Source organism: Syzygium oleosum, unplaced genomic scaffold (assembly GCF_021117445.2).
Source record: "Syzygium oleosum isolate NSW1041296 unplaced genomic scaffold, Sole_v2.1 Sole_v2.11, whole genome shotgun sequence".
Lineage (NCBI taxonomy): Eukaryota > Viridiplantae > Streptophyta > Magnoliopsida > Myrtales > Myrtaceae > Syzygium > Syzygium oleosum.
In genome coordinates this window covers 11,528,037-11,553,272 of record NW_026607495.1, presented here as the reverse complement: position 1 = coordinate 11,553,272, position 25,236 = coordinate 11,528,037, and the positions used below count along the sequence as shown (strand labels likewise).

At 39.4% G+C, this 25,236-nt stretch overlaps 2 protein-coding genes and 1 long non-coding RNA gene across 3 annotated transcripts; all 3 read right to left on the bottom strand.

Annotated features, from left to right (window-relative positions):
* Window positions 1–4,092: 4,092 nt before the first annotated feature.
* On the bottom strand, window positions 4,093–5,229 carry LOC130139373 (uncharacterized). The gene is made up of 2 exons (XR_008817589.1): window positions 4,787–5,229; window positions 4,093–4,434 (listed from the first exon to the last, which is right to left on the bottom strand). It is a non-coding gene; the product is annotated as an uncharacterized LOC130139373 (long non-coding RNA).
* A 4,317-nt stretch (window positions 5,230–9,546) lies between these two features.
* On the bottom strand, window positions 9,547–10,278 carry LOC115693765 (uncharacterized). The gene has a single exon (XM_030620822.1). It carries the CDS (start codon window positions 10,276–10,278, stop codon window positions 9,547–9,549), a length of 732 nt encoding a protein of 243 aa, XP_030476682.1.
* An 8,654-nt stretch (window positions 10,279–18,932) lies between these two features.
* Window positions 18,933–24,546, bottom strand: LOC115693767 (DEAD-box ATP-dependent RNA helicase 36). Its single transcript, XM_030620823.2, has 8 exons — window positions 24,383–24,546; window positions 23,508–24,059; window positions 23,217–23,424; window positions 22,273–22,595; window positions 20,615–20,818; window positions 20,449–20,530; window positions 20,024–20,122; window positions 18,933–19,322 (listed from the first exon to the last, which is right to left on the bottom strand). The coding sequence occupies exons 2-8, from the start codon at window positions 23,939–23,941 to the stop codon at window positions 19,164–19,166; spliced, it is 1,509 nt and encodes a 502-aa protein (XP_030476683.2). The 5' UTR covers window positions 23,942–24,059; window positions 24,383–24,546; the 3' UTR covers window positions 18,933–19,163.
* Between the last annotated feature and the right edge of the window lie 690 nt (window positions 24,547–25,236).

Sequence of the window (25,236 nt, the reverse complement as noted above, 5' to 3'; positions counted from 1 at the left end):
AGCCTCGGGACAAGGTGCGTTTGTTTCACCAAAAACTTCATGATGAATGAAAATATTTTCCATGAAAATTATTTTCAAAAAAATTAGTTAGTTTTCATTTGTTTGGTAGTTTAGGGAAAATAATTTCTTTCTTGTCAGAAGGGGAAGTTCTTTCTCCCAATCTAAGCTTCTTGTTTTCAGTTTATGGAAAATGTTTTCTATAGATCAATTAGATTCCCGTCATCTAAAGACTGGAAAGTCGAAAAACAATTTTTCAAAAACAATTTTACTTCAAACAATTAGACCCTAAGTGATGAAAATGAATTCTAAACTACTTGAGATGTGAGATCAAACTAATTAACTACTCCGATGATGCAATAATCACCTAAACACAATCTAGATACATTTTTTTTAATCTTTTCCTTATTGTTATTGTATAAACCAACTAAGGGCTTAAAAATGAGAGAAAAGCTAACTGAATGCTTATAAACGAGATGTCAACTAAATGCATGAACAAACTTAGTAGAAACATTCAATTTTATTTCTGGAAGAAATATCGGTAACAGTCCTCATTTTATTCCAAATGTTTAGATATATGCAAAAACAAAGATTCCAAAAACGTAAATAATAAACGACAACACAGTAAATTTTCGATGTGAAAGTGAGTCTAAACGCAATGGAAACATGCTAAACGATGTAGAATTATGTAAACAAACAATGAGGTCGGCTTGGGACGCATCAAGGGGACCGTGAATCACCAGCAAAGAGGTGATTTTTGGCCAAGCAAGGGATATAAGTAGGCTGGCCGAATTGTATTGGGGCTTAGCTTACGAGGGCTTGATCTTGCAGATTCAAATGAATTTAGAGCCCCCTCTTTTCTAATGTCTTAATTTAATCAAGAATGCGAATGCAAAACTATCCGATGTAGATTTTCTTTTGGGGTCCCTAATTTTTATACATGAGAGATCTTTGGGCGAAAATTTAGGCTTCAACATATATTATTTCGCACTTATCTATGTAGTATGTTAAATTGAAGATAGTAAAAAAAATAAAAATAAAAATAAAAGCATGTCATAAGGTATATAACTTGCATATGTCACTAAGGCTATGTTTGTTTTGCGAAAAACATTTTCCGGCATTTGGTTCGCTAAGAAAAATGAGTCAACGAAAAATCTATACTTAAATTCAGGAAAATGATTTCCTATTTAAAAAATCAAAAATCATTATCCAAAATATGACTAGGTAACCACGCTTGATCCGAAACTCTACGTTTGAGCACGGAAATCCCAATGCTAGTTCTCGGCATTCAGGACCAGGTCTTCGACACTCGAGCCCAATTCCTTGGAGGTTGGGCCCGAAGCCCCCATGCCCGTGCCCGATGCTCTAGCACCCGAGCTTGGGTCCACAAAGGTCGAGCGCTGGATCCCGGTACCTGAGCTTGGATCCCCAACACTTGAGCCTAGGTCCACAAAGGCTGTACTTGGGTCCATCGAGGTCGAGCCTGGAACCCTGTGCCCAAGCTCAAGTGCCCGTGCCTCGATCCCTGGCGCTTTGGTCAGGGTCCATTGAGGCTGAACTTAGACTCTAGTGCTCTTACTCGGTTCCTCGGTTGCACATGCGCAAGTTATTATCGCTCAAATAGTGTATGTCTATTTAGGAAAATAAAATCAGATTTTACATATCAAATGACGGAAAATATTTTTCAATTAATTTTCAGGTTTTAAACAAATACCAGAAAATATTGTAAAATGACGTCTAGGAAAATATTTTTAAGAAATGTTACATTTTCCGTAAAACAAAACGGAGCCAAAGGCTACGTTTATTTCAATGAAAACTTCATGATTAAGGAAAAAAATTTCCATGGAAATAATTTTTAAAGAAAATGGTTAGTTTTCATTTGTTTGATGATTTGAGAAAAGTGAATTCTTTCTTGTCAAAAGGGGAAGTTGTTTTCCCTAATCTAAGCTTGTTATTTTCAGTCTATGGAAAATATTTTCCATAGACGGATTCTCTAGAAAGTTGAAAAATAATTTCCCAAAAACAATTTTCCTTCAAAAAAACGGATCTTAACTTCATCTCCTAATCTCACCTGGTAATTATGATGACATAACTTTCCAACAACCTTTGGAATACGCTCAAATGTGGACAACAGTTTCTATCTTGATGTAATTGTGGTGCTTGATGCCGCTATGCTTTGCTAAGTTGTAATTCTAAATAAATTTATTTGCTAAGCGATATGTTCTATAGTGATAAGTGGAATGGATGTCTTATACGAACAAGGAAGTTATGTACTTTTGGAGTGAGATGTATCACCTTAAGAATTCTACATTTTAACGTTATCTAGGCTAAAAGCAACCTTGAATGCGAAAGCTGGAAAAAAAAAAAAAGCCCTTAGACTATGTGAAATTTCGCTTCAACTGGTTGAAGTCTTGTCAAAGAATTTGAGAAAAATGATGCTAATAGTTTCTAAACTTTGATTCAGTATGCAATACATCTTTGGAGGTTTAATTTGTTCAATTTAGTTCTTGAATTATTCTGAATATTTAGTGCAGTCTTTTTGTTTGATTAAACTGGGGAGAAAGTCGGCGCAAGTTCCTAAACTAGTTTGAAATGTGCAATCTAATCCTCGAATTGTCATTTTGTTCACTAGTCTTCAGCTTTCCATAGCAAAGTCAAACCAGAACTTCAATACTATTAACAAATTTTCATAATTTCACTATTACCCAGATTTTATAATACTTTTCATTTCAATCCATTTGCTAAATCAACAAAAAATATGCTATCTTTGTAATATCGTTTTGGTCTAACTATTACTCTAGTTCCATTTAATTATATTTTAGCTTATCTATAATACTAAAAGTAGAACCTCATTGAGTTTTATTGGTCTGGTCAAACAGTAGTTGACATTATAACTCAATGTGCTCGACCTGTTACAAATATGACAAACAAGGTGAGGCTAGATCCGAGAATACTTCCCTGCGTAAATAGGGGAACATAGGGCCTTGAACCACCACGAAGCCAACTAGAGGAGGTGGAGGAGCGATCAACGAAGGGAGCCAATGATGACTATGAAATGAACCGATCATAGGAGAATTGCAAGCCTGGTTGATTACGCAAGTTTTGTCCACCATGTCCTTGACCAAATTTTTTTTCTCCCAAACGAGACCCTGGGAATGGGGGAGTGGGTAAAGTGGCATCGCCCATCAAAACATGATGAATAACGGATATAGATGAGGTATTCAATTTTGACGAAATCATTCTTCCTAGACGAGGAGTCATGACTACGGCTCATCGAATAAGAGAATTGTAGGGCCGTTGGTGACCAATTGATAAAGAGATCATATATAATTGTGTTCATAAAGCTTGATGGAGATGAGATTTGTGATGTCGTGAACAACTAGAGTCAGCGAGGTCGAGTGTGGGACCATCATATGAAAAAAAGGAATTGGAGCAGCAGGGAACAGGGAGAAGAGGTGGAATCGGGCGTAATTTTGGGGGGAGGTGATGGATAATTGAGATTTATTGAAACATAAGAGAATGGGTAAAGAGGTGAAGAGAAGAAGAAAAAACTGGAGATGCGTCCGACATTATTGAGATAGAAATAGGAGTAAAGGAAGTTTTAAGTTGTGGGGTAGAGATATTGACGAATTTAATGTGTTTTCATGCTCCAATAACATGTGAATCTTTAGAGTCAGAGATAGAATAAATATAGAGTGTTTATAGTGGTTTGGCTCTAATTAGGGTTGCGTGATATGTATTTATAAGAATAATTAATTGTAGTCCAGATACAGATAGAAACATAAACACATAGAGACCCCATAATATATATCGAACACATATTAATAGTGTCTCCATAAAACATCGGTTCCATCCTCAGGGTTGCTTTGCTAGAGAAGAACACATACTTCACAATTCTTCATAAATGGCTGATTCTGTCTATCTCATCATGTACCGATTTACCCGAGATTCTGCACTTTCTTGGCTGCTTCTAGATTGATTGGTTGGGCGGTGGCTGAGTGGACTGCCCAATCCCAACTTAAAAAAGAGAGACTCTCCTCTCATCGATCACGTGTGCAAAGAGTTCCAACTCCAAATCGCAGAATGAAGCACACGAGGACGAGATCTATGTTAGATCTACTGTTTCTCGGGATAAGAACTTATGAATTAATCGATACACACACTATTTCTGGTGAGTCCACCATGATACTCATCTTGCGGTTCTTTAGTCATCTTTTTTCCGCCCATAGATTCCCAGAAGAGTGCATGCTTGTAGCCCAATTCATGAGCTTCTTGAAGCTGTGAGTACCTCGCGGTTGAAATTAAGCAACCTATGTGTTGCTAGTTCTGCTGATGATACAAGAATGCATGTCATAATATACGTAATTCTTTGGTATGAGTATAGCAAAAAGTATGCAGATTACCTCGATCTCCTTCATTTTCTCACACATATTCATCCTGCAACATGGAGAATCAAGGGTGATTATGTGGTAATATCTCACATCATGAACAGCAATAAGTGACAACGATATATCGGCTAAACTCATTCTATGGATGATAACTGTACAGCTTTTATAGCATTGTATAAATAAGTATATACGTGAGTATGCAGATGGAGTGATTCATAATGGACAGTCGGAAAAGCAAAAGATTATCGACTGATGCAATATATGCACAGTAGAGTGCCAGCAGAGATAAAAAATTAACTCAGACACCCATCCTTGTAAAAAACACATTGCAAGATATCATTGAACTTCAAAAGGAAAAGAAGAGGGCTTCCAAATGCAAAAACATGAAACTCAATACATACATTTATCCACAGACCTGAGAGAATCTTTCAAAACAAATGAAGTTTCTCCTTGCAGAAGATATCTGATATATTTAGGAGAAGATCACGCATATATGGCGCAAAAGATCGGAAAAAAGCACAGACCTATCAAGATCTGGCGCTTCAGGAGGGAAAACAAGGAAATGGACCACATAGATACCGACAATTGCTACGGTGTGATTCAAAAGAACATAACAACATGAGAGGTCTCTTCATCTCAGAAAGATCAAAAAGGAAAGAAAAACTATGAAAAGAAGCATACAAGAGTGATATTGATTCGGCTCGTCTTGAAGATATTACATAGCTAACAGTAAGCACGAAATGCAGAAAGATGAGCCGGATCAATATCACACCATGTCTACTTCTCCCAACAAACTTCACTTGCTCTTCTCCTTCTTCTTCTAATTCATTAGAGAGAGAAGAGAAGCTATTTAGGGCCTGGTTGTTTGTGTTGCAGCTTGTTCCCCTTTTATAGTGTGGAAACGGATATCATCAAAGGTTTTGACGCTCCCTCAGAAAGGAATACGGATAAAGTAGTGGATTGTAACGCTGAAATTGATCTACCAAATTGATATTTGACATTGATGATTTCGCGTTAAGTATCGGATGTCGCCCATCTATAATTTGGCGCATCACTTTGATATGCCAATTGGATCAATAAATTTAGTATATCTGGCATTGCTTTTACGATTATGATACGTAACCGAGAAAATCTATTCACAAATTTCATTTATAAATTGATGCGGTGAACGTTTGTTCGGCTTTGAAACACAACTTATCTAACTCTTTCTTTACCCAAGCAGGTGGAACCTGTAAATCAATTACGGTCCACTCATTAACGAATCGAACGAGCAATGCCTCTAGTTTGCCACCTCTTTATCTTAAACCCTAGGGCAGGATTCATGCAGATTTCGTAAATATAATATAGTCACTAAATGCATAGTACATAGTTAGCTCCTTCATCCATTAATGTCAGGGCGATTATTACAAAATGCCCACGTCACAATTATGGCCTAGCCAAAATAGCTCATGAGATTGATAAAATGTTCACAATCAATCGTCCGTCATATTGTTTGAATTTTATTTAGCGATAAAATGTTAGGTCATTACAGTTTTCAAGAGTCAATGATTGAGTAATTGCTTGGTCTAAATTACTCCGATGGAAAAAGTATTTCTCAAAATAAGTAAGTCTATCAAAAGCTCGATCGGATAATCCCATCCATGATTCCGTTGAACTACGAATTTGCTTTTGTTTTTCGGTGAGGATCCGTCGAATACTAGCAGAGATTGTCCACAAGTATGCGTTTTTTAACGACGCGGACATTAATTAAATTTTCTAATTGCATCATTTACATCCACACAAGCTAACTAACACTTTTTTCTTTTAAATCTACCTTTGCTTCTAATAAAACACTGTCTTGGAAAGTGAATTTCGTCGTACTTATTACCGGTATCTTGCATCCACGAAAACGTGCTTCATTTGCAAGGAAAAAGGCACATTAGTGGGGGAGAACAAAAGCTCACGGTCCCCCTAATTTAAGCCCCTAATAGTAATTGTGATTGGCAACTTGTCTCGAAAGGAGTAGGGGACAGGATATAAAGCCCAAGATAGGATAAGTTTGTCGAATATCTAATTCGATCCTATCAACGATGCAAAAAAAGTAATGGAAATTCGTACAACACAACAATTTACGTGGTTCAGCAGGGGAGATGTTCCGCCTACCTACGTCCACAGGGAGATGAGATCTGTTTCACTAATAACGTAGAAAAGTGTACAGCCGCTCTTTCTCACTCCCTCCTTCTCTCTCTAGAGACCTGTTTCGCCCTAAATATATAGCGAAACCCTACATAGAACAAATTACAAAATTGCCCACATAGCTTAAAACATTTAACTTTCCCATAGAGATCCTTCTATGACTGAACATAAAACGCCTCTGGCGGCCCGGGGGCGCTGCCCCCGCGACCCCCGCCGGGGCGGCCCCCCCGGACCCCCGCCCGCTCACCGGGGAGCGGGACCCTCGTGCTGTCCAGTCGTCAGGGGGCCTTTCGGAACCGCCTCATAATTTATTGGATAACAAAATACAAGACATCAACTTCAACAAAGTTAAACATAGTTTTGTGCCAAGGACTTACTGTCCTTTCTTTTATGAACACTGTTCGATTCGAACAAGCTTTTCTTTACCTAATCGGAAAAGAAGACCAAGGAGATTCCTCCCTTTGAATAAGAGAACATTAGGCAATGAAATTCTTCTTCTAACGCTTACAGGTCACTAAGAGTTTGGGCTTTTCTCTTCGAGCCACAGACAGGAAACTTTCTAAGACTAGAAGAATTATTAAGATAAAACCAGCGATCATTATTAATTGATTTCTCCTCTTGCTCCATTAGAGATTTTAATTATCTTTTGAAATTATTGTTAATGAGTGCCCCCAAGATGTTAATTCGACCTGACTGGTTGAAGTAAGTCTATTTCAAGATGTCGAAAGAAGAGTAAATCATAATAATATTTAATGCATCGCGTGCAAAGCTTATCTTTTCATATTTTCAAAGCACTTTGAAACTTTGCTCGACAAGCATCTCCAAAACACATGTCGATCACTCCATTTTAAAATGCTGAATGGTGTCGCCGCCCTGAAGTCTCACGTGGTTATCAAAACCCTAGAGAAAATCTAGGGCTCCAATTATAAAAGGCAAAAGAATCTAATCCTTTTCTCCAACATAGGGAACTCCCCAATGTATCCTCTTTTCCTTTTTTCTTTCTTTTGAATGGCTCATTAAGTAAGAACAGTAGTCAATTTGCAAAGTTCGGTCATCGCAGCGATTCCAAAGTAGGCCGAAGCAGGAGACATGTACATCTTTATCGATATGTGTCAAATTCCCACGATTCTGAATAGAGATGAAGCAGTCTCATGCCTGTTTTTCAACACAAGCCAGTTGTCTCTTTACCAGTATTTTAAGATTAGCACTAGAGATGAAGCTCGAATATGATGTCGAAAATTGTCCAAAAGACCTAAACTTAATGTGCAAAGATTAATTAAGTTCCAAACCTTTTAATTGTGCTAATTTAGTCATAAATATTTTAATAATTTACTAATTTAGTCTTAAACCTAGTAACGATTTGTCAATTTAGTCCTTTCAGCACTAGCCGTCCTACGTGGTACAGTCGACGTTGACGTGGACAATTTTGCAACTTTTTTTTAATTTTAAGAATTATTTTTCTTTTTTCCCTTTTTTTCATTTCTTTTTCTCTTCCTTTTATTTTTTCTTTTTCCCTTCTTCCCTCCACCGACCCAGCGGAGGGAAAAAGGGAAAAGGAAAAAAAGAAAAAAAACATACAAAAATTGTCCACATCAGCATCAACCGTGTCACGAAAAAAGACCGGTGTTGACGAAACCGGTGCATCAAGGATTTCTGGCCAAAATTGGCCAAAAAGACTAAATTGACAAATCATCAAAAGTTTTAGGATTAAATTGGCACAATTAAAAGACTTAAATCTGAATTGGCAGCCATACAATATGATAGATCAAATCGAACCATTCAAAAATACGAGTTGCAACTTTTTTATTCGACAATCATAGGTTAATATACACGTATTGAAGTGCATCATTAAACCAGTAAAAAAACTTCAATTAACAATAGAATTTGGACAGGAGGCAATGATATCAAACCACATCATTTAATTCAAACAATTGATTGGTCGGCGACATTATTCCAAAATGTTCTACCAAGATGTCGTGTTAGTTTTAAAAACAAGATGTCTAAACTTTGATTTCTCGTGTCACTGAAGGAAGTGACTTTTACTAAACCACCAAACAAATTAAAACTAACAATTTTCCTTAAAAATGATTTCCATGAAAGATATTTTCTTTTATCACTAAGTTTTTAGTAGAAAACAATTAGTTTTCGTTTGTTCGGTGGTTTACAGAATGTGATTTCCTTCTAGCAGGAATGGCAAGTCATTTCCCCTCAATCTAAGCTTCTTGTTTTCAATTTATGAAGAACGTTTTCCGTAGATCGATTAGTTTTCCATCCAAACTTCGGAAAGTCGGAAAACAATTTCCCAAAAATAGTTTTCCTTCAAACAAACGGATCCTTAGTGAAGGTAGCAAAAACAACTTTGAGTTCTTTCAGCAGAGATATTGACTTTAGGGCAAGGGCTTCATTGGGAATTTTTATCAAATGGTGTTTCTTCTTAATCTATAAAACTCGTTCTGTCTGTGAAAAGGGAATTATCATTAGACAAGAACGTAGGATTTTTTTACATTAACGATACTTCATGGCTGTGATGAAAACTGACGATATTTTGCTATTAGGATATAATAGGCATTTTTAGAAATTTTCTCTGAACGATACAGCCAGTTATGCCATTCCGACTGACTAAAATGCATCATCATCTCGGTAATTCTACTCAAGACATCGATATGATGTCGAATGTTCAGTTTTACTATGGAACTTGGGTGTGGCAAGGCGATCATTAGAGGATACTTTAAGCAAGAAGTTGTGGAAAAGGAGGTCATGCTTGAATTCGACAGCAAAAAGAAAGAAAGAAAGAAAGGGGAAAGCATCAGAGTCACTTAGACTGGCCATGCTGCGGTGAACAAGCCAATCATTTAGACGTTACAAACTTCAAACAGAAACTCCTTCCTGATTCGCGCTTACTCAGCACGAATTTATTGAACAATTTAACATTATTTGTACATAAGAAACCAACCTCAAGTAGAGTCTTCTTATGTATTAACATGATTTAGTGACCGAAGGTTTGTGCTGGTGCTGGTCCAGGGGTTGTATACTCTGACTTATAGTCCTCCCACAGTTCGTTCACAGACTTCCCAAGTAGCTTCACGAAGTATGCATCGCTGTACGAGTCGATCATCATGGCATTGAGGTCCAACACGAACCGTGGTCGGAGCCCTTCACAATACGCTAAGAAGTTCGCCGTGATCGCGTACCCATCATCCCATTGCAACCCCGAGCCTCTGGGAGGCCAGCCCTTGTATGCCCATCCGGCAGTTAGCCTAATGTAGTCAGAGATCCCGGTTATGAGGCCCACTGGGGCGCTGCCATTCCCTGTCCATCCCCAGACCAGGCCGCTCGTGAAGTATAGGATCCCCGTGAACTCATCCTTCACGTTGCCGGGGAATGTTTGGAGGTAGTCCGCATTCATGAAGGTCTGGCTTCCATTGGTGGTTGCGATGGCGAAGGGTCTGCCATTCGCACGAAAGCTCTCGACCACAAGCAGAATGAAATCGTAGCCTCTCCCCCCGGTCTTGCTTTGACCGAATGTCTTGAGGACGAACTCGGTGGCAGCTTGCAAAGCGTCCGAAGCGTAATCCAACCCGATCTCTTTATTGAACCGGCTGTCTAGAGTCTTGGTGGTGTTGTCAAAGACCTCGTATTCGGATGGTCCATTGGCTCCTGTCGATTTCAGACCAACCGCGAAGAGGATGACGAAGAGAAAGAGCTGGGTAGGCCTCATTTTGGCAAAGGATGATTTTATTAGCTCTTGCTGTGCAATCTCTCGAGTCTATTCGTTCACTTTATATAATGTTTGCGAGCGATGAAAACCGTGAAACATGTTCCATTTAATATAGTTGGCCCCTATGCCTTCGAAACTTTAGTAAATGTCACGATCGCAGATTACTCGCTCGATTGAATTGCCTTAAGTTCCGCGTCGATACAAATGAGAAGATTACAGTTGTCTCTTTGTTTTTAGTTTGGGGTTTGTCTGGTATATTAAGACGTAGGGATGCGTTCACTCTGCAAAAGGCCGAAGCACGGCGTAACCTCTGATGAGTTCCTCCCATTCTTCTTGGAAGAATCGACTTCATGTATCAATTGTCACAAAACGTTAAGGCAATCTAATTAACAAGACACACGTAGATACAAATTGCATAAATTCATTCTACTAAATCAAGTTGATCGCAATTTTGTTGCTCGGAAATTTTTCCCCATTGTGTACGTAAAAATGTGCATAATTCCGAATACCTTTTTATTGTCAATTGACTAGACATGAAATCTAGAGAACCAGTGAACCGTAACTCATATACTTAAGAAATAGAGGTGAATAAGGACGTGAATGATAAAATTTCTCTTCCCCAGCCCCATTTCTGGCTAGAAATAAAAATCTATTTCTATTCGTTAGATGAGTTTCTGAGTAAAAAGTATTATTTTATAACGACATAAAATTTTCATTCCCGGAATAAAAATTTGTTTGATAGGTTATTCTTAAAATTTTTGTTCCCGGCGGCAGCGGACAGAAGCAGACGGCCGGCTGGCAGGCGGCAGGAGGCAGGTGGTGGACGGATGGCCAGCAGGCGGAGGCAAATAGAGCGGGCCGTCAGCGGACAGTGGTGGGTGGCCGGCAAGCGGCGGAGGACAGCCGGCGAGCGTTGGGGGCGGACAGCCAACGAGCAGCAGCGGACGGCGGAAGGCCGGCAAGCGGCAGCAGATGGCCGGTGGGGGGGGGGGGGGGGGGGGGGGGTGGGAACGGCCAGTGAGCAGTGGGCGGCAGTGGGCGATGAGATAAAAAAGAATCATATTTCAACCGACTAACACGAGGCCGACATCTCTTTTTGTAGTTCAAGTTTATGAGCTAGTTTTAAGTATCTCTGAAAGATAACCAGAACCATTGAACCAATTGTCATCATGAACTGATACAGTTAGGCCACGCGATTAGAAGCACGCCGCATGGACACCTCATAGGTGGCGAGCACCATAAAACGATTGCCAGCCCATGTTCAATAGTTCATCCTAAGACTGGTTAAAAAACCATGTTCCCCAACAGTTAACTTGGGAAGAGAACAGTTTCCAGCAACATGAATTTTCTTTCAGTAACAGTAGATTAGTGTCGTTATATGTTCTTTGATTTTACAATTCTACATCCGAACATACTAAGATGATAACACTCGATATGGCTCCATTTCCTAACCCCAGTAAGGTGGGAGTTTTTAAGGTGGTGAAGGACTTCCATCGTGAGATGAAGAAGTCAAGTGGAAATGGAGATATAGGTTCAGAGAATGACAGACAATGCACCTCTGTGCAGTTTAAAAAGACAGACCCACCTAGTTATGATGGAAGGGCAGATCCAATTGAAGATGAACGTTGGATCAGACGCAGAGAGGGGATCTTCAAGGCGGAAAGAGTTGCTGGTTATTGTATGGTTGACTTTGCCACTCGCTTCTTAGGGGGTGAAGCTGAGTTTTGAGTGACCATGTGACTGTCTCTTGCAGCGAATCCTGTAATGGTTTTCTATAATCAGTCTTTCCCACTGTCATTTCAATAAAAAATGAAACGAGACTTCCCGTATATATCTCAAGGAGATTCTACTAATATCGAGTAGGCAGCTCAGTTTTATACAGCTCAAGCCTTTCTTCTCACTTGCTGACTACCTACAAAGATGTTCTAGAGGGTGCCATCAAAGTTGAGCAGGAACTTGAGTGCAGTGCACTCAATACACAACAATGACAGTAATCATTCCAGCATAAAGATGGCTCCCTTTGAAGTTTTGTATAGTTGAAAATGCATAACACCTATTTATTGGGATAATGTGCAGGAAAAGAGATTAACAAGTCGAGAGTTTATTCAACAGTAAGAGGAGAATTTGATGTGGGAGATCATACATTTCTAAAGGTTTCGCCCACAAATGGTTTTGTGAGATTTGGCAGACGTGGCAAGGTTGGTTCGAGATATGAAAAATCCTTCATATCATGTAGAGAATGATTGACATTGCTTATCAGCTCGCCTTGCCACCAACCTTATTCGATGTCCATATAGATTTCCATGTTCCATGTTGTGAAAATATGTCCTGAACTCATAAGTGTTAAATTATGCACCTTCAACGCTAAAGGAAAAGCTTATCTATGAGGAGTAGACGGTTCACATTGTAGACATAAAGGACCAAAAGGCATTGGACTATTTCCTATGTGAACGTTCAATGGAAAAACCATGTCAAAAGGGAGACTACTTGGCAAATCAAATAGGAAGCAAGATGTAAATATGCACATTTATTTGAGAATTGATATATGCATTAAATCTCAACTTCCATGATGAAATTTATTTAAAAGGGGTAATAGACGGACCCAAATAAGAAAACTTGAGGAACCTAATGGTTGGGCCAGTAACTAGAGGCCCAAACAGTTCCTCCTCAGCCCATTTAAGTGGAATAATCTACAAAAGTTCTTTTTCTTGCAGTTGGTCTTCGTGAAATGGAAGAAGAAAGAGGGGGAGAGAGGGAGAAGCACGAGAAATAGACGAAAAATATAGGGAAATAGTGGTGTTCGTTCGAGGAACTAGGGGTGAGCATGGTCCGGGTTGGGCCGGTCCACCCCCTAACCCTAGGACCAACCCGCACAGTGTTGGTCTTCAATTTTTGGGACCGAGGACCGACCCTATTGAGAGCCTAGGACCGAGGACCGGACCGACCCAATGGGTTCGGTCCAGGTCCAGTCAACCGGGACCAACCGATAATTTTTTATTTCATTTTTTGTACCGGGTTTAACCGGGACCAACCGACCCAATGGGTTCGGATCGGACCGAGCGCGCGAGTGGCGAGCGGCAAAAGGCTAGCGCGAGCGGGACGAGCACTTTCAATAACAAGACGCAACCCACAAGATGTAAGGAAATTCACGAAAGACTAGCATTTTCACGACCAAATCGCTAGCAAATGTCAACAAAGGGAATATGTTGTTGAGGAAAACTCCTATTGATTTTGAAGTTGACAAAACCTTCCATGTTATTGTAAATCGATACTTATTACAACTATTCTATTCCAGGAATGTATATATATTATGAAAGCTCGAATGAAGTTTTTCGACTTTACAAGTGGTAAATACATTATTGAAGACCCATATAATCTAAGTTCGAGACTCGGACACCGAAATTATTCGAGACGCGGACGGAGAAATTTTAAGAAGCGGATGAAGCTGAAATTTTTCGAAAGCGACGCAGAAATTCTTCGATCTGAACTTCGAACGAAAAACAATAGCTAGTGATGCGGTATGGATTTCACGAGAGAAAGCTTTGATCTCGGCTGAAATTATTCGACGCAGACGGAGAAATTTTAAGAAGCGGATGCAGAAGCTGAAATTTTTCGAAGCGAGACGCAGGCACGAAATTCTTCGATGCGAACTCGAACGAAAAACAATAGCTAGTGATCCGGTATGGATTTCACGAAGGAAAGCTTTGATCTCAATCAAATTGATTGACAATCAAAGATTACGACAAGCATGCATAACAACTTCACAAGCTCCACATCAAATACATCCCGTAGCTTATATTATATATCACACATGGGAGTTTGCCACAAGTTCACAATAGTCGCAAGTAAACACAACAACAACTTTCCTATTCTCGGGAATCAAAAGAGCAAGCAACTTATTAAGCTTTGAGAGCTCTTTCACTTCAAGTTCCAACATCCGAAAACAAATAAGTATAGATGAAACAAGTCTGAAATAATAGTGTTTACAATTTACGGACACTTTGTATTGAAGAATATGAACTTACGCATGAATAAAAGCAGCAAACAACTTCTCGGGCTTTGAGTGCTCTAAAACTCCAAGTTCCAACCTCCCGAAAACAAAACAACAATACGTATAGATGCGAGATGATCACACAACATTAGTTATAAATTAGAACTACAAATTGAAATCAAACAATTATTGAAAAATCTCACCACATATATTCCTTTCGCTTCAACTTGTAAACTCTATGTACCGTTAATCTCCACGTTAACATGATCCATATCTAATAAAAAGAAGATATTAAATAAAGCATTCACTCATTAGATATATGAAATAATTACAAGATGAAAAGATATGGCCTTACCCAACTCAAACTTTTCCGCATTCTCGATGCACTATTCAATATTAATCGGCTCGATAACCGCTCTCAACCAATCTTGAGTGCAAATCAAAGCTTCCAAGACTCTAGGAGTCAAAGAACTTCTAAAGCCATCAAGCACACGACCGGATGTACGAAGGTAGACTCGAAGCAACGTAGTTACGAGAAGCAGACAAAATATCCCGAGCCATCAAAGATAGAATTTTAAACTTTTGACCGGTCATGCTCCACCACATCAAAATGTCAAGATCGCGAGCCTCTTCAAGTTCAGCTTTAAGATACCGATCGAGTTCGGATAAGTTGCCCTCGGACTTCTTTTTCTCCTCATTAAGAAAGGCTTCATATGATGGCTCTTGCACGTAGAAATCCAAACCGCAATCTTCCCCTTCATTTCCCTCATCGCAATAAGGATCGCAACTACTACCAGCACTAGTAGAACTCAAAAGTTGACCACCCAAATTCTTATCACAAGACCCAAGAGAAGATTTCTCATAAAATTTAAACAAACGTTCCATGGCGAACTTCACCTTGTCAAACATCTCATCAACTATTGCAATATCATCATAAATGAGTCTACAACAATACCTCACATAATTCATTTTTTTCTAGGATCCAATGCTACACAATCAACACCATCATATTCACTTTCTCAAAACTCCCATAGTATTTGTCAAACTTATCTTTCATTTTCGCACCCATAACTCTCACCCTAGGATCGAAAGCCTTCGCGCTTCTTTCGGATAATTGAATAAAGAAGCTATTCCCTCAAAATAATCATTTGAAGTGATATACAAAGTCCCGGACATCTTGTTGGTTGCATCATAAAACTTCTTCAAAAATTTGCAAAGAATAATGGCATTTTCCCAATCAACACTAGTTGGAGTATCGGAGCTAAGCTCGAGTTGAGAAAGAAATATCTTCTTCATCCATCCTTTCAAAAGCTTTTCTTAGCTTTATGGCGGTGTCTAACATTAGGTAAGTGGAGTTCCACCTAGTGGAGACATCAAGACAAACCGAACCCTTATAAGTGATCCTTGTTTTCTCAATGCAATCTTGAAATGCTTTAGCTCTCATGGGAGAACTTCTCACATACCTAACAACGTTACGAATACGTGCAATAGAATCGCGTACCTCAGCTAAGCCATCCCTCACAATCAAGTTTAATATATGAGCCGTGCACCTCATGTGTAAAACTTCACCATCTAAGATCAAAAGTTTATCTCTTGCAAACTTTTCTTTCAAATAACCAATGGCAACATCATTCGAACTAGCATTATCCACAGTGATTGTTGACACTTTTTCTCTATTCCCCACTCGTAAATGCATTTCTCAACCATTTTCCCAATATCCCTACCCTTGTGACTAGGCAACATCACAAAATTGATGATTCTTTTGTTCAATTCCCGCCATCAATAAAATGTGCGGTGAGACATAAATAGTTCAAATTCGAAGGGAACTCCATGTATCGACTCGTGAGTGCGATTCTAGAATTAAGCTTATGAAAGGAAGCCTTCAAACTCTTTTTTCACAAAAATACAACTTCATACAATCTCTAGCCACCGTAAATCGCGACACATGCTTGAAGAGAGGCTGTAATTGATTGGTATAATCACGAAATCCAACATGCTCACCATCGAAAATGGTTGTTCATCAATTATAATCATTCGAACTAGCATTTCCCTACATTTCTCCGATCAAACTTCCATGTCGTTAAAAACTAGCACTTCCAATACTAGTATTTCCCCTATCATTTGATTCCCACATACCGTATGTGATGCAAACAATTTTTGCTTCTTATCTATATTGCGAGGATACTTAGGGCACTTTCTCAAATGTTTCAACATAGTTGAAGTGCCATTATCAACATGGTACAAATACTTGGTCCCACAATAATTGCAAAACATTTCAAGTTTCCCGTTCGCGTCTTTTGCCTTTACGAAAATGAAGCCAAGCTACTGATTTTCGCTTACTAGATCGAGGACAAGAACCGGATACCTTATCTCGATGCCTCTTCAAAGTCATCTTCCCTCCTCCATGTTCTAGTGATTCCGATTCAATTATTGGTGTTATCTCATCATAGGATTTCTCTACTTCCATTGACATGTTAATAGATCACCTGCTCAAATCAAGCAACATGTCATTAACGGATAAAATTTAAGGTCATCAAGATTCAAAACTAAAGCTAGAAAACCCATCTAAACGACTCAAACGCAAAAAACGACGTCGATCACGGCGTAGCCGTGATAAAACTTATCATGACGGGTAGGCTTGATGGGTCTTGTTAAGCCTCCCAACCAGGCTTGAAGGTGAAAAAACATTGAGACCATATAAGAGCTCAAGCACTTGTCAACTGAATACTTCACAAAAAAACAAAAGAAATTTACCAACATAGCAAACTTAATCGAACATAAAATACCAAGAATACCAATTCTAGAACACCAGCGACTTGAACATACTAGTGATGGTAAAAGAAAGCATCTTTTGGGCATGGATGTTCCAAAATTTTGCCCTAAAGTTCTACTATCATGTTAACAAAAGTATAAACTGAGAATCACTCGTGAGATACGAGAGCATGGCTCATAATCAAGGCAAGCATTTATAAAATTGCACAAGTACAGAATGTTTTTCTTTTTATTCAAAGCTTGATGCAATTTAGCAATTGCTATTGTACACAAAACCAAACTTTCGAAGGGTTCAAAACAAACCTACAAGATGCAAATCACCAAAAGAATATCGGCGTAAGAACAAGCTAATCTCGCTTGTGTTCTCTCGTTCGATTCTCCGGTGTTTTTTTCTACCGTCGGGATTTATTCAGCAAGTCCAAGAAGAAGATCTCTTAATCACCGGCTTCATCTCGCTTGTCCTCTTCCAGGGAAATCATTCCCAAGTGCGAAGGATCCTCCAGCATCATCTTCGCTACCAAATATCCTGCTATAGACCATGATTGGTACTTTCTTGCTTGCTTGCCAACATATCTACCCGTTTTACCATCATAAAACAGAGATGCTACGAAGACCCATCTAAGTGCATCATTTTGTAAATGACTTTTAATGGGTAGTTTCTCCAACTAAACTACCCATTTACAACCCACTACCCGAGCAGCAAATGCAGAGGAAAAGCGGCGAATTTGACCAACCCATGTCGAGAATCGCACGAAATGAGACGCTATCAAGCACCGAAACATGCGAAAGAGGAATTCACACGAAATAGAGATGCGACGAAACACGCGAGGAATTCATGCAGCATAACATCCAAAGCCCAGCAAAGTGCGTGGGTTTCTTCGCACACGTACACCCCCACATTCAGCGAAACGAAGCCACACCCCGAGAAAATCGAGAGAGCAAGAAATGCAAAGGACAACCGGCTAGAGAGAGATAGCGAGAGCAGAGACACGCGTCGCAATGGAAGAGACGGAGACGGAGACCGGCGGACCCGACGGAGACGGAGACCGGGCGATGGAGACGGAGACGGTGAGAGCGGAGAGGAGAGAGTATCGGAGATTGAGACTTGAGAGGCGTCGACCAAGAGTGACTGAGTGAGCTTGTGTTGTGAGAGAGTATCCTGATTTAGGGTTTTGAATTTTTAAATTAAAAATTAAAAATATTATATTATATATATTATACCGGTCCGGTCCGGTCCGGGTGGGGTGTGGCGGTTCCACACCGGAACGAACCGGACCGGTACCCACCGGTTCCAAAAATTGGAACCGGAACCGGACCAAAACCCTTAGAACCCACCGGTCCCGGTCCGGTTCGGGCGGTCCTGGGCGGGTTGGGCGGGTACCGGGTTTTTTGCACACCCCTACGAGGAACATCGATTGATGCTTGGAAACCCCATTTGTAGTAAATGACACCAGGCTAGAGATTGATCATTGGACTCGATATCGATACTCTGCTATTCTATGTTTTAAATGCTTTGTTGTGAGTAAATATTTTGCTATCTTACTATAGATGTATTGATTTGGTTCTATATGTTCTTTTAGATGCTTCTATCGAAAAGCAAGTTCGTCAAATGAACATAATTGTTGTTCGATCCCATATTGAGACTAAGTACCACTCACTGAGCTGTTGTATGCTCACTCCTTTTCGTATACATTTCTTACCCCGTGATGCCTGTTAAGTGCTATTCGATGTGGGCATTTTTGGGTCGTATGCTTATGATACTAGTTAGTGACCAAGATTGCAGCACTTACAGTTACCTCAAAAGCGACTCGACAAAACGAATATACCCAGTCACTTGATTACTCAAAAACCCAATTTTCTGCAGAAGTTTTCAATTCGAAAGCACACTCCATTTTGGTAAACCCCTTTTCCTCTTAACATTAAAAGAACCAAAACATGTACAGAGGAATCTGTCTTTCAGCACTAGCTTTAGTACTTTGGTATGTATAGTTTACAAACAGACTATACCATATAAACTCATCAAAACTGTTTAGACAAAATGCAGCTCCAACACATGATGGGTCGTCTAAGTACCTGCGCCTTCTGCTTTTGGTGACGAAGAAAACAATTGGAAGTCGAAATATCATGAGGCTTTCGACCTTTGTTTTCTCTTGTGACTCCTCTTATTCAATAACCCCTTCTGGGCCATTGTCTTAAGTTTCTGCTTTTTACGTGCTTTCGCCTTTTCCTCAAAGCCATCGTCCACCATTTTCATAGACGCCACTCGTCTGGCCTTGTAAACCTAGTAACAAAGAATTCTTAATGAGATAAATGAAGGAAAACCAAATTTGGCCGCACAGGTAAAAGTTCAGTATTTGCCACCAAAAGAGATATATCTTGGTGTAAGTAAGCTATTCCACTATTGGTTAAAGGCAATAAAGAAACAGTAGTACAGAGAATACCATATATTTCAAAATACACCTCAAGTAAATTTAAGAAAACATCATGATTCTTCTATTTCAAAGGACATTATTGACCCCTAATACAACAACAACAACCAAAAACATATCGACCACTAATATTTTAACAAATTACAGTGGACAGCCCAACAAGAATATTTCTAAAGGTGACTTCTGTCGAAACCTTTTCTTTGTAAGGATTACCTTGGCAATAGGTAGCAATAACCATATTCGTTCTTGATTCTCCACTTTGATAATATTAATACATTAAAGCACTAGAATATTAGCACTCAAAACAAATGGAGGAAAATGCAATAGATAACAAAAAAATCAAAGGATGCTGGGGCATCTGCCATTCATGAAATCGCCCTTTAAGATTATGCCTAGGATACCAACAGTAATGACTGCAAGGTTTACAAAACTAAGGATATGTGGACAAGCAATCTTAAATCCCTATGGAGGTAAAATATTTGAATCATCTGGGAATCTATTTTTGCACATCTAAGTCATCATCAACACCAAATGGTATTTCAAAGCAACATACCTTTGTAATGTCCGAAAGCACCTCGTTCTCTTTACAGTCAAACTTCTCGAGTTGTCTACCAACGACAGCCTCGATTTCTTGAATCAATGTAATGTCATCCTACAGAACCAGTGTTCCAAGGTGAATAGGTTAGGCAAACTATATTATAATTATCATGGAACAGAAAGTTTGAATATCAGGAATTCCCAAGGCACTCCATATGCCATATGCTCAAACAGAAGCACAAATACATAATTAGAGATGCATGAGTATGCTACACGTAGAGCCTGTGTTGGGCTGGTTGCATGAGAGGCAAGTGCACAATTGTACCATGCCTGTCTGTATATGCCTACACGTGTGTACAAAGGAGAGAGAGAGAGAGAGAGAGAGAGCGAGCGAGAGGAGGAGGAGGATGTTACAAGCGTCATCCCTTATATGCTATATACCTGGGTAACAAAACTAATAGCTAACCCTCCTCTGCCTGCTCTTGCAGTACGGCCAACACGATGGATGTAATCTCGAGGAAACCTACCAGCAACCAATGACTTTGTTACTGCAGAAATATTTAGCAGAAAAGCTTACAACGAAAAACAATGCTGTAAATTAACGTACTGCGGGATGTCATAGTTGATGACAAGATCAACCGTAGGTATATCCAGACCACGACTTGCAACATCAGTTGCAAGTAGTATAGGAACTTGGCCAGATTTGAAACGGTGTAGAGCAGCAAGCCGTAAATTCTGTGATTTTAAAGAATGCAACGCTGCAGCTTCTTGATCAAGTTCTTCGAGCAATAAACTTAAAAGGTGACAACTTCTGCTCAACATCACCAATAAAGACACTTAATTAGAGTTTAATGCAAATCTCATTGAAACTAAGTAAATTTTTTCTTTGAACCAATAAGAAAGTATAAGCACACAATATTCACCAATAACAAAGCACACCATATTATCCTCAAAAGGCAAGTCATTATATCATTCTTTCTAGTGCACTACTCGCACAATACCAATGACAAGCCACCAACACTCCTACAACTTGTCCGGAGAGACAAGTTACCGATACCTGAACCCGATCAGGTGAGGTTCTGTTAGATGTTAAAACAGAGTTGACGCAGTTCAAACGGACAAAACAGTTCGACCAGACAGGGGCACTTCAAAAACCTAAAGGTCTCGTGGTGGAGCAGGGTCTTGGACCCTGCCCTGGCCGAGTGATCACCCAATGCTCAACCCTTGAAGTAAGGCAGCTCTTTAAACAAATTATTTATACTGCAAATCTTTCATAGCTTTACAAATATAGTGTGTAGGCAAATACTATAAGTATTTAGACAAGCATAACTAATTAAAATTAAATAGGTCAATGTAGGTCGATAAGAATCAGGTCGACACAACCCTTTTAATTAAAAAAAGTTCAGACTTGTCAGGATCAGGTTGACCGGGTTCAACTTGAACATGACCCGTCTGCCAATTGTGTCAAGCAGGTTAAAACAATTATGATAGGAACTTCATTAAGATAAATCCAAACTCACTAACTTTATGCATGTCATGTAAGAATTGCCACACCAACCTAACATCTTGGTTGCGCTGGAATTTGCATTTATGCGTAGCACAATTCTACAGCTATAGATATATATTGCATATTTTATCCTTAACAAGACTAACTAAATCAGCTAAGTTTTTAAATTAACTGCAAGCCTCACCAGTACTTACACTAGGACAGTTTAACGACATTGGCATCCATCAATTTAGAGTAACTGACTAACAAACAGTAAAAATTACTATATTTTAGACAGAGTCTATATGGACCAGATGGAACTTTCAACAATATAATAAAACAATAAAAAATCCTCAGTTCTATAAAGATTGCAAGTACAAACTGCAGAAATACACTAAAATTCAATTCTCATGCTAAAAGAAGTTGTGCCAATACAACTACATCACTAAGGTAATTTAAGCTATCAAAGGTAAAAAGAGTAAGGGGATTAGGTAGTCCACCTAACAACAAACAATAAGGATTATTTGGATAAGTCAAACGCAGAAATCATCAGACATTTCAGTTAAATAACTGCATCAAAATGACCAAACACTTACCACCCATTTTTATATTTCATACAGATGTAGAGAAGGAGAAAAAGATAACCCAAGTGTTCAGAAAATCAGGCAGGCGAGAATAAAAAGATTCAAACAGTTATGGAAAGCATCAGCAAATAAAGACGATAAATGCATGCTAAAGATCACACACACACAATGAAGGTTGAGAAAGGCCATAAATACCTGCAGGTGGAGACAAATATCATGACTGAGCGGATACCCATGTCTTCCATTTTGGACAAAACATGAAATAAATACACATCCTTGACATTTTTTGGGATGAATACGTACTGCTGCTTGAGAGTGTCAACAGTCTTGAAACCTTCATATGCCTCATAAAAGAAAGCCTTATTTGAAGAAAGCTCAAGCAATGTCTGGAGATCACTGGTAATTGTAGCAGAAAATAACAGGGTCTGCCGTTTCTTTGGCAAACATTGAAAGATTACTCTAAGCTCCTCTTCAAAACCAACATCCAACACTCTATCCGCTTCATCCAAAACCAGGAACTGAAGCAAACAAATAGGAACATATCAAGACGATTTCTTCAGGTCCGTGGAGAAGTTTCTTCTCAGTACCATGATACGATGCATGACCTGGTTTGATAGATCTTACTATGTCTCCAACAAAGAGCTATGAGATGTGCACTTCTGAAATGAACTCTGGGTTCATATTAAGGAGGAAAAGAGAAAAATCCCAAAACTTAAACAACACAAAGCAATATTTGAGTGGTTATTTGGATTGTATCCAATGGCTGAAACACTGGTAGCCTAGATAGTAAGTTCCAAGTTCCGCATTTTGAGAGTATGTAAGAACAAAATAAGAATGACTAGTTAAATGCTTCTCTGGCATCATAAGTAGTTTTCAGGGGAGGATTTCAATGCTTATCAAATATGCATTCGAATTTAAACTCTTTTGACTGCTTAATCCAAAAATAGCTTCACAAAAACATTTGCTGTGCATCTAGTAGCAACTATTTAAACTAGTCTTTCCACAGGAGGGACAGTCATGAAAAAAGAAAAATCAACTTGCACATTGAGATATTCCAATCATACAGCTAGGCTGTGAATATTATCATATCAACACACTGATCATGGCATTTCTAACTGATATATAAACGGGGGATTTACCTTGGTGTTAGAGAAAAGAGGAGGGATGTCAGGATTCTCATCAAGCAAGACCTTGATCCTGCCGGGGGTGGAGATGACAACGTGAGGCCTTTTCATCAGATTCTGGGCCTGGCTCAACATGTCCATCCCTCCCACTATCACAGTACACCTCAGGTGCAGGCACGACCCCAATGCCCTGAACTGCTCTGCCAGCTGATAAGCTAATTCCCTAATACTCAGAGCTTTAAAAAACATATACATACAACTTTAAATGTAAAACCAAAAAAAAAAAAATGAATATGACAATCAAACCTGGTGGGAGTGATAACGAGAGCGAATATGCCGTAGGGGTCAAGGGATAGGCTGTGGAGAATGGGAAGTGCAAAGGCAGCCGTCTTTCCGGAGCCAGTCTGGGCCAAGCCTAAAACATCTCGACCGGCCAGGATTTGCGGGATGCAATGAGCCTGAACGGGAGTCGGCTTGCGCATCCCCAGCTCCTTGCACGTCTGCACTGCCCACTCAGCCAACCCCAAATCCCCGAACGTCACAGAATCTCCTGGCCCGGTGCTAGTAAGGCTAATATCCTCCCTCACTTTCTCCACTTGCTTTATCGACGTCTCGGCTGCGAGACCGGAGGAGGAGGAGGAGGAGGAAGTAGCTACGGACAATGACGGCAGTGCTTTAGGCTGTTTGGGGCATTTCCGGAAGAGAGGGAAGCCCTCATCCACCAGGGACTCTTGGTCCATCACAAATCCAGAAACAACTAAGCAGGAGTCGTCTTGTTCCCAAGAAGATGGCCAGCAGAGCAAGAATCAAGTTGGTCAAAGCCCCTCCAGCGCACCCCAGCAGAAGGGTTGAACGAAGCTGCAAAACACCATAGAGAGAATCCAGCATGTGAACAAAGACCAACACAAAGCATGAGCCTCACAACATCAAACGAACTAGCGATGTCATAGAGTAACAACAGTGTAATTAGAACAGAAGAACAAGAAACCAACTGAAAATTCCTCTTTTTGAGCTGCCAAGGCATAAACCCAACACTCCATTCGGTACAACGTACGCGCGTCCGGTCACAAACAACCTCCGCCACTAGCCTAGTTCAATGTCAATCTCAAGAAACGAAACCACCCATAATCCAAAAAGAATCTGTAAACACAAGAGAGAGAGAGAGAGAGATGGACGGTTACCCGGCTGCGACGGAGACGGAAACTCGGAGAGCGGTTGCTCGCCGGCGGCACGCCGCCGGAGGGGTAGGTTGCTCGCCGGAAGGCGGCGGTCCGCGAGACGGAGAGAGAGGAATCGAATGTGAGGTGCGACCGGTCGAAGAGTCAAGACAGGGCTAACGACAGGGAAGGCTGCTAGGTTTAACTTGGGAATTTCTACTCTCTTTTTTTAATTTATGTTATTTTAGATTTTTTTATAAGTGTGTTTTTTTTTTGGCTATTTCTTGAAGATTATGACGTTTATCTAAAAAAGTTGACATGTTAATTTTATGGAAAAAAAAAAGACATGGGTAAGGGCACCGGCATTGTAATGAGAGATTTTTTATACTTGATGCATTTAGTGTCAACAAAACTAGGGTCTTTTCATAAAAAAAATTTAAGAAGGAAATTTTTTGAAATTTTAATCTAAATAAAAACCTAATTTCATTGTGATTAGACACTATTAACAAGCAATTATTATTTTGAGTGCAGAGTATAAAATGATTCTTTTTTAAATTAAAGAATATTTTGATGATTCTTAAATTATGAAAATGATTTAAAGCATGGGTAAGAGCACGAAATTTAATTATAAATTTTAAAAATATAAAATATTTATATTTATATAAGAAATTTTCTTGAATGTCTTGATTGCATTATTTGTTTTAGAAATAAAGCAGCACGTGCTTCTCTTATACTAAAGATTAGGTATTTTTTTTTTTTGGTCAGAAAAGATTAGGTAATTGAATAGCTCATTATCTAGATGAAGTAATTGAATATGTGGATTCGTAGATGGAAGCTACTAAGCTTATAATGACTTTGAATTATAAAATGGACTCCAG